Here is a 9953-nt window from a genome sequence, read left to right as displayed (position 1 = left end):
TTCTTATCCAGTGATATTATATCATTGAATTCAAATTTAATACTATCCATTATACAGTGACCCACTTGTAACCTACTGTACAGCAGAGCGACATACACTTACCCACCTTTTTCGTTTTTATACGTACTAATGTCGTGCTCATTTGATTACACGTTCAGGTTTGGCTCCAGGAGTCCCGAAACCGGTCGAATCGTGCAAACGTCGTATTCGTCCGGGCCCCGCGGTTTCCGCGCCCGCGGGCCGGACATTGCCAGACAGACAGACCTGTCCCAAGTCCGTCTGCCCTACAACCCACCCGTGCCCACAGATTCATCCAAATACGACCCTGCCTACGACCGATACTACGACCCAAACGAAGACCCGAGCTACAAGTTCACCGTTCGGACACCCACGCAATCGAAATCCGAAACCGCCGATTCCAGGGGCCACGTCGAAGGCGTATACTCGTACTTGGACGATGTTGGTAAGCGTATGTCTTAAATAATTGGTGTAAGTATATCATCATAGGCGAAAATTGGGGGGGCTTTTGAGCCCCCCAAACTTAGCCGTATTCCCCCAAAAATCTAGGTCATACAATTTTAAAATATTATATTGCAATGGTCTTCTTACCTTTAATATATTCAGCCCCCCCCCTCCCCCCAGTCAAAGTTGGAATTGCGCCTATATATATCATATAGATAACATTATATTATAGGTAGAGGTATATACATGTGTAAATATGATAACGTTTTATTATAATATTGTTAAGGGTGTTAAAGCGAGCTTAAACTTAAAATAGGTGTCATTATAGGGTTTAGATACCGACCGTTTTTAAGGAATTCGAATTAGGTAATTTTTTAAGTGCCATGTTAATGTGTACCTACGTAATAAGTGCAAATTGTTATTAGTGTGTGTGACTGTTATGTGTGTAAAAGAAATAGCATTCCGCTGCCACATGAGAACGCACGTGTCAATAACGCGTTACACGAATAATTTTACAAAAAAATGTGCATGCTAATCGTTATTTTTCTTTTGCAAAGTTATGTTATGCACTATTATTGGTATATCGCAGTATCCGATTATTATCTATATTTTATCATACATGGTTTTTCAGGCAAGAGACACGACGTTCAGTACGAGGCGGGCGCCGGTACCGGATTTCACGTCAAGTCGCCCCACCCGGACTCGGACACGTACGGCGGTGTGTTCTACAACGGTCCGCCCGGCAAGCCCGGTGGCCGGCCACGCGGTCACTCGTCCATCGTGCTCGGCAAGGATGGCTCGTACGGGTTTACTGCCTCCGGGCCGGACCAGCGACGGTCCGAGGTGAGCGACTCCAACGGCCGCGTGCAGGGCTCCTACACTTATGTGGACGACAAGGGGGTGCAGCGAACGGTTCAATACGTGGCAGGGCCCAACATCGGTTACCGAATAGTCAACAACGCAGCGGCCGGAGGCGCGGCTGCGGCGCCGTCGCTCCCGGGCAGCAGTGTGGTCGTCGGTGGCGTCGGTGGCATCGGTGGCGGCGGTCTGGTGGTGCCAGTGCCGCCATCCGTGTTGCCCCCGTTGCAGTTGATCTCGTCGTCGTCGTCGTCGTCCACGCCGCTGCCACCGGTTGCGTTCGAGCCGCAGGACTTGTTCGGGCCTGCGGCCAGCACGTCCGCACCGCTCCCCGACCGCCGGCGGCCCGAACCACCGGTCAAAGGCTTCGGCGGCAGTGGCGGCGGTGGCGGCCTGTCCGACGAATTCCTGTCACCAGACAGCAAGCTGCCACTGGGTTCGGCGTTCCCGGAGGACGATCCCGCGCTACCTCCCAAGAAGTGGCCCACCACGTACAAGAACAAGGACGAAGAATCGTTCTTCCAATCGTTCGAGAAGTTCGACAAGCGAAACCCGCCGAAGAAGGGCTACCACGTGGTGTCGGCGGACACGACGTCGTCCTACGGCCAGTCGACGACCGGCGGGTACGGCCTACTGCAGCCGCAGTCGTCCACCGGCAGGCCGATTGGGCCGCCGGACGCGGCGTACGGCCAACCGTCCCGGCCGATAGTGGTGGACGAAAAATACGGGCAGTACGGCGGCACTGACTACCAGAAGCCCAAAGACGACGGCGTCCCAAACACTTTCGGCGGGTTCCCGGCCGGCGCCGTGGTCAAGGCCCACGTCCAGAGTCTGGACATACTGCCGTTCGGATACAGGGTACCGTCACCGTCGTACGTTCTCGAAAAACAGTTCGGCAACGGCGACGACTATCAGAATTCGATCAAGAAATAAAACGGCGCGTGGGTTCATCCACGCCATAATAATTATTGTCATTGTGTATAGATACTCTCTATACTCAATGTTATTATATACACGTAGTTGATAATTGTATTATTATTTTTATTAATGTATAAGTTCCTGACCATGATGAGGTTTGTTGTTTTCAAACGCGTGTACGTTATTCTTGATTTCCGTCAACATAATATTATTATATTGAGTATTTAATTGACCATCGTCGACATGATATAATATTATTGACGCGAGTCAATAATCCAGAACTAATACTAGCGTATTGTTTTTAAAGTATAATATACAATATTTGGTAAATACTAAATAGTGTATAATATTTTTAAAAACGATTGTATAATGTCATAATTTTATCATAGATCAAAATTAGACAATAAGGACGAATTATAATAGGTAGTATATTTTAAGAAGGCCACTCGCAGTAATTAGTAATTAGGTAGTAGGTACCAGTAAATATTATATTTCGTGCACTAAATTAGAATACGCCTATATATATATATTGTGTATAAAATGTATTATTATTTATTAATTAATAATGACATTTAGGTGTAGTACATAATATATTTCCGTATATACTTGTAATTTTTCACTATTAAATGAAAAGTTTTACGACATTTTTGGAGCTCTATTTACTTAAAGACGTGGCAGCTGTGGTATGCCGCCATTTCATCCTTCTATTTTGAAACCATACTTTTACCTATAAATAACAACAATATTAGGTATATGATTACAATGCCAATAATAGATATTATTATGCTCAGCGGCAGGTTGATTAAACATTTAGGTCCAGCAAATTTCCAAAAATAATATTTTTAAAAAAGTTATAGCGTTCCAAATTAATTTAATCAAAAAAATACTGATATTTAAAAAAATTCTAAAAAATAAACTACTTGATTTAGATAAATGTTTTTACCATCCAAATAGGTCTTATAATCAAATTTAAAATTATAAATTATTATTAATAATTTTTTTTTATTACACGTGTAGCGCAAGTGGCTATAAATTATAAATCAAAAAAAAAAAATTTTAAATATTGATTAAAACAAAAGTTATTCCAAAAGTTAGTTCTATCTGTTACACCCTGTATTATAACAATTAATAATAATTTTCTATAAAAACCTTTTTATTTTTTAAGGATTGTCTTATTTATAATTTAATAAGATTTTTTAAGACCGACTAGATTCACTTACCTACTAGAAAAGATGCTGAAATAAAAAACCAATGCATTTTTACTGCCTCAAGAAGTGATGACAGTCATAATATTAATTTGCAAAAGAACACACATTATTTTAAAATCAAAACATTCATCGCTTCGCTCAGAATATAATATATTAAAACAAATTTTTTAAAAATGTGCGAAAAAAAATTTCTGCGTAAATGACATCCAATATCATGATACGAGTATACGCGACACGAAACACCGTATAGATAGTAGATATTCAGTTAAATATTATCAAATAGTTTGTAATCCAATAACAAATATCGGCCCAGAGTTTAATAATACGAGTATCGGCCCACCGATAACTTTCACGGTATCCCGGTGGGCCAATCCACCGCTCAATTTATGCTAATGGTGCGAGATATCATTATATCAACTTTACTCACCTGCAAGTCTGTAAGTCCAAGACTGGAAGCCAATATCTTTCTGTTTTGTTTGGTAATATATTTTTCCATTTGGAAATAGTATTCTAACCAATTCTTTTGAGTGACCGTGAACACAGCTCTACCGATGCACTTTCCTTTTTTATTCGTCGATCGATCTGTTATACAATTATAATATAGAGATAGGTAGTATAGGTAGGTAAACCTATTCTTATAACGCGTACGAATTCCCGATCACAGATTATATTATATTTGTGGATAGTAGGTACCTATATACAAAATATATATATTCATCGTGATTTCAAAATTGTAAGAATGCCAATTATAACCTTTTAGTTTTAGCTGGGGAAAGGTTTGTACCTTTTATTTTTCGTATATAGGTATGTAGAATGTAGATACGGAAAAAATACACTTTAATATTAGCAATTACTATTTATTTATTTTTTTGCGCAAAATTCTTATTTTCGCTGTTTATTTATTTTTGTTATTATTTCGTTACGATTTCAAAATAAGTTTTGAATTTCGATTATTTCATTTTTAGACCAGGTGAGTTGGTATCTAAATGGGCGATAGAATCACAGACACTCGATTCAACGAATCAAGCATTCCGGTCTGAATCAATCACGATTTAAGATAGTACTCTGAATGCATAAGAAATGTACAAATTTCTCATAATATAATAAAACAATAGACATTAGATAATAATAGCATATATTACATATTATAATAATATTTACCCGAGTCAGTGTTAGTATTCAGTATTCTATCGATACCGAAATTCAATGGGTCCGTCACTTGCAGACACGCTTGTGATTGTCGGCGATCCATTTTGAGTACTGAATATGTTTAAATTCACAATTCACAATTTATATTTTTTGTTTTTTGTTTTTCAAAGAGGCGACTGTAGAAGGGGAAGATAATTAATAATTTAACAGCTTAACATTTTTGAAGACACTGGTGTCTTAAAAATCTAATTTACGACCGTTGTGGTTTAAATGTTTTAACAATGTTTACGCCACGTAAACGTAAAACCCAAAGTGTCGGTTTCCATGTTGTGAGATTCGTGTTGTTTGACGCCAGAACATTTGGGCGCAGCTGTTAAAATAAAAATCAATTACATTTTATACACGACTATATACAACCCTAGGCGCTTATACGTATTATTATGTTGTTTATAGTCTGCAGACTTTATTTCTGAAGTGCATTGGTTGTGATATATAATTTATAATAGTTATTATAGTTAGTAGTAACTGATTCCGTTGCCGATTATATTGCATGGATGAGTCATATGGCTAGCCATATAGGCCAATAATTTTAGAGCTATAAAAGATACAATTTGGTTAAAATTGTAAATACCTGATAAATATTAATCAATTGATGGTAATCCGACTGGGCGTGTAGCGTGCTGTGTAGATTTGAACTATTAAGGCAGTAGACACTTTTAAAAAAATTCTTAGAGCCTATTTAGGTACGTTTAACACTGTAGTGTCTAGAAGGTACCTACCTATATGTCCAATTAATATGTTTCTAGTGGTTAATAAAACAACTATAGGTACCTAAAATTAACCTTGATTTATCGTATTTTAATTATTATGTGTTTAAAATTGGAATAGATATATTTTTTAAATAAATCACTTGCAGACTTGAATATATGTATAGAATTATTATAATCTTAACTTCAATCGGTTTTTGATCTTAAGCAATTAAAATGTTTATTAAACACTATATATAGGCAAGTCGTAGGTACCTAAAAGCTTGTAAATGTAATTTTTCAATTTTGTTATAGATAGCTTATACATATTAAAAAACAGCTTAACATTTAACATATATTAATTAGTGTTAATATTTTGTATCACTAATACTGTATAATATAGTACCTGCATATGTATTCGTAAATATATATATATACGTATATGTAATAGTACTTATTATATAGTATAATAATTAAAATATAATATGTACGGCTATAATACGGCTATAGACCTATAGGTTAAGTATTTATACACTACATAATGTTATAATAATTTGAAAACGAAGCTCGATATGATAATATTCTAAAATTATACATTTTTACTATTTTTTAAATAAGCATAAAAACCTATTAAAAAGAAAGATTGAAATACTTATTATGCTATTGCACTTGTCTATATAATTAACTACATCCCCCAATTATATGTATATGTTATCTACATATACATACATATAATGCATACATGTAATATGAATGCATTACAATAAATTAGATCATTAGGTCACATCATACTCACATCATGTGTCGCATTGTACTGTCGCTTTAGGTGACACAAATATGTTAAACATTTAGTGCGAAACGAGGCAATTAAAATATTAGACTATGATTATGTACAGAATGTCAACGATATAAAATAGTTAGACATCATTCCTTGACAGTGAGGACTCGAAGAAACATATAAAAATATCATTAGTACACGTAGATATATGTGAAAGTTAACAATGAATACTTTAGTGATAGGATTAAGCTTTTCGCTAATATGTTATTTAAGCGGGCATGAAGAAAAAAAACCATATTGGAGCAAAGAAACTATGGATTTAGAAGCATTGCCGTTAGAAAAATTATTAGAAATGAAAAAAGAACTTCGGATAAAAGGTAAAAAATGTGTTAAGTACCTACTTAAACTATAAATTTTAAATATACTCATTGGCTATTAGCATTGATTATGAATACTATAATTTTTTTTATAATAGTATAATAGTATTCATAACCAATGATATTAGATACCTACCTAATAATTAATTGACCGATAAAATGGACATTATTTGCACAATAGGTACTGACTTCTATTGTATCATGATCGAAACAAATTTTTAAATCAAAGACGAATATTATTTAAAAAATGTAACTATTAAAATAATTCAATTTTGTATTAATATTATTAAGTTATATAGATGACAATATTTTATACTATACGTATTGTAATGGTGTAAGGGTATTATATAATTGTTTATTTTAGATTCTGAGCACTCCTATTCCTATATAAACGTATTGATTTTACAATGATGTACCAATGTTTTTATTTTTTATATTTTTGTTGAAGACACTTAATTTTTTATTTGGAAAATGTCTTCGAACACCAACTTTAAAGGAGATTATTGGTACCAAATTGAATCTAGTTTGTACTTTAGTGGGTTAAAAGTATACATTTCTCAGTACTTTTAAAAATAATTATAAAAAATAAAATACGAAAATTTTTTAAAATTAATGTAATACTTATTATTATAAAATGATTGTTTGGTAATCAATAATCATAGTTACGCATCGTTAATCGTTATATTTGTCACCAGCTAAACGATATTTTATAAGCACCGATCGATGAACAATCATCATAATATGTTTGATTAGTATCGGATAATTGAAAATTGTTTGGTATTTTATGCAGATAAGGCCTACATGATGGATGTCTATGTAAACAAATATATTTTCCCGGCTGAAGTCGGATCTAGGGTTATACAGATAGTTTTAATATATTTTTACTTTTCAGTTTTTAGTAAGGTATAGTGACAACATACCTCCACGGTACGTTCATATGTTTCACTTACAAGTACCTACCTATAAGGAAATCCATACAAATAATAATGGCCCAATGACCGGGTGCGCCTTTTATAAATTAAAATTCATAGAGGCCCAGTTGCCGTACTATTTTTTGAAAATAAATATAATAGCGGCCGAATATTCGTGGACGCCTGCTGCAATAAGTATAGGTAGTACCTACCTATATAATATGCAGGCATGCAGCCACGTCAGCCGTTCATTTATTCGCACACCATAATTGTACTATAATATGTAACAATAATACATATAATTTGGTGAGGGAAGGGGGGAAACGGCATCCAGTAAATCTTTTATACCGAAACACTGTGCAAATGTGCAATCAGGGACGATGTTTAAAAACTAAAAAAAAACTTGGGGTTGGCTTTAGAAATGCCGAGTTTTCGCTAAATGACAACCAAATTCACCGATGTCCAACAGCCGACTGAAACTTTAAAGTTTAATACTATAACTGAGTGACGGGTTGTCATCCCTCCCCTCCCAAGACCTACTTTGGTTTTGACGTTTCGTCCCCCCCCCCCCCCCCAAGTGCAATAAATGATCTAAATATAACAGCTAAACTGCCGCATGCTACATTGATACCTAAAATTACATAAAGTGTATGCGCAATTTTGTCTTTCAGATGAACGTTCGGTACGACGGACGGACGATGAAGTGGCGGCGGCTACAGCGGAAGAAGACGCACCAAACGCCATGGCCTTGCGCAGGACCACGGACGTTCTGCGCTCGTCGGCGGCCGGTGGTTCTATGCAGACGGCTTTTCAGATGTCCCTTACCGTCCTGTCGTTCCTAGCGTTCGGTGGCTACCTGATCAGTCTGGTCGCGCAGAACATGCGCAAACCGTCACCGTCGCTGGACGGCGCCACGGCACCGCACCCGCTCAAGACCGTGGTGGTCAACCGGAACAAACGGCCGGGCCTGTTGCTCAGACCGTCCGGCCCCACGACCACGGTCAGCTTCGGCCGGCGCAAGCGGAGCCGGAGGTTCCCACGATCCACTGTGGTCTGTTCTGAGTAGCGTTTTTTTTATATTGAATATTAAAAAAAAAAAAATAACGACTGACTTAAGTTTATTATTATTATTATACAACTACCATATTATCGTCATATTATAAATTATAAACTATACTACCCATCGATATTATATTATTTAAATCCTAATGAAATTGTACGAAGTACCTACCTCGTAACGGACTCTAAAACATATATTTAGTTATATTTTATTCTTAAAAACAACAAGATCTTCAACACGTATCTAGTTTTGATTTTTATATTCGTCTCTCTAATAGTTAAATAATTTTGTGACCTATATTAGTTATTTGTATAACTGATCCAAAGGGCGTAGCTAGATATTTCATTAGGGTTACTGGCTATACCGTATTAATAATAATAGTAATAACAATATTAATATAATATAAAATATCCACACTGACAAACCGTCTCCGCTCACTGCTCAGAATCGTTTTTCGTATACAATGGTATTCAAATTTAATACCATCCATTATACAGTGACCCACTTGTAACCTACTGTACAGTAGAGAGACATCCACTTACCACTTACCCACCTTTTTTTGTAAAGTAGAAATGAAATTACTATTTTTTATTTATTTATTAGTTGATTAAGTGAGTGGTTATTATATTCTACTAAAGTATTCAATTGTATTAAATTAATTTAAACAAAAAGCGGGTAAGTGGATGTCGCTCTGCTGTAGAGTAGGTTACAATAAGTAGGTCACTGACCACTGTATAATGGATTGTATTAAATTTGAATTCAATGATATCATATCATTGAATACGAAAAACGATTCTGAGCGGAGACGGTTTGTCAGTCTGGATATTTTACATTGTTATTATATTTTATTATAGTCTGTAAGTTCAATTAATATTATAAATTACAATAAAATAACTAAAATCATTATTTTTATTCGTTTCTATAATGATGGTGATAAACAAAGCGTAACAAATTAAAATCCCATTTTTATCGGTTTTTTATAATTTGTCGATGATTTTTCCCGTGGCATTAAATAATTATTGAGAAAATTGAAAAATAACCTCTTTAAAGTACCATATTGATCTAATTTTTTAAAAAATATGATACTATAAGTTGAAATCGAAGCACTTCTTCTGGTAGAAATTTTGTATACAGGATAAAAGAAAAATAAATAAATAAACACCATTGTAAAACCACTAGATTCCTCGCTCCACTCAGAATCTAAAATTATCTATACTAATATTTTCTAAATTAATAATTAAGAATATTATGTGGTTATTTTAAACAACTAAATTCAAAAAAGTCTGTATGACATGGAATTACTCTTGACTAAAAAAAAAAACCATATAAGTATTTTTTAAGCGTTGGTATACCTATCGTCTGGTATTTCTTATTTAGTAAATGTATTTTTATGATATAGGTTCTGGTGATTGCCAAAATTTAAAGTCGATTAAAATCATAAAGAAAATTTTTATTGTACATAGGTACCTATAAATTATTCACATGT

At 35.2% G+C, this 9953-nt stretch overlaps 3 protein-coding genes across 4 annotated transcripts in view; 2 read left to right on the top strand and 1 right to left on the bottom strand.

Annotated features, from left to right (window-relative positions):
* The window catches only part of LOC100570518, an 11585-nt gene extending 8703 nt beyond the window's left edge, over positions 1-2882 (top strand). The window contains exons 3-4 of the mRNA XM_003242558.4: positions 159-463; positions 1094-2882. Of these exons, the coding sequence (XP_003242606.1) occupies positions 159-463; positions 1094-2253 (1465 nt within the window). The 3' untranslated portion in view covers positions 2254-2882. The remainder of the gene's footprint in view (positions 1-158; positions 464-1093) is intronic.
* LOC107882951 (homeobox protein H2.0-like) lies at positions 2856-5436 on the bottom strand. 2 transcript variants are annotated; one of them, XM_016802157.2, is made up of 4 exons: positions 4608-5436; positions 3874-4028; positions 3459-3473; positions 2863-2965 (listed from the first exon to the last, which is right to left on the bottom strand). In XM_016802157.2, exons 1-3 carry the CDS (start codon positions 4696-4698, stop codon positions 3462-3464), a joined length of 258 nt encoding a protein of 85 aa, XP_016657646.1. In that variant the 5' UTR covers positions 4699-5436; the 3' UTR covers positions 2863-2965; positions 3459-3461. The 2 variants fall into 2 exon arrangements, with proteins under 2 accessions (XP_016657645.1, XP_016657646.1); XM_016802156.2 differs by lacking the exon at positions 3459-3473 and having other exon boundaries at positions 2856-2965.
* Positions 5437-6046: 610 nt separating this feature from the next.
* Positions 6047-8534, top strand: LOC100570622. The gene is made up of 2 exons (XM_003242559.4): positions 6047-6496; positions 8079-8534. The coding sequence occupies exons 1-2, from the start codon at positions 6343-6345 to the stop codon at positions 8471-8473; spliced, it is 549 nt and encodes a 182-aa protein (XP_003242607.1). The 5' UTR covers positions 6047-6342; the 3' UTR covers positions 8474-8534.
* The last annotated feature ends 1419 nt before the right edge of the window (positions 8535-9953 follow it).

Source organism: Acyrthosiphon pisum, chromosome A1 (genome assembly GCF_005508785.2).
Source record: "Acyrthosiphon pisum isolate AL4f chromosome A1, pea_aphid_22Mar2018_4r6ur, whole genome shotgun sequence".
Lineage (NCBI taxonomy): Eukaryota > Metazoa > Arthropoda > Insecta > Hemiptera > Aphididae > Acyrthosiphon > Acyrthosiphon pisum.
The sequence above is the reverse complement of the archived record's forward strand: the minus strand, read 5'-3'. Positions and strand labels throughout refer to the sequence as shown.

Bases quoted from the DNA above. Each gene is read 5' to 3' on its own strand.
- LOC100570622 (XM_003242559.4), top strand. From the start codon at position 6,343: ATGAATACTTTAGTGATAGGATTAAGCTTTTCGCTAATATGTTATTTA. The intron at 6,497-8,078 runs GTAAAAAATGTG...TTTGTCTTTCAG, and splicing joins AAAAGAACTTCGGATAAAAG to ATGAACGTTCGGTACGACGG.
- LOC107882951 (XM_016802156.2), bottom strand. From the start codon at position 4,698: ATGGATCGCCGACAATCACAAGCGTGTCTGCAAGTGACGGACCCATTG. The intron at 4,029-4,607 runs GTAAATATTATT...ATTGTATAACAG, and splicing joins GAATACTAACACTGACTCGG to ATCGATCGACGAATAAAAAA. The intron at 2,966-3,873 runs GTGAGTAAAGTT...TGTTATTTATAG, and splicing joins TTGGACTTACAGACTTGCAG to GTAAAAGTATGGTTTCAAAA.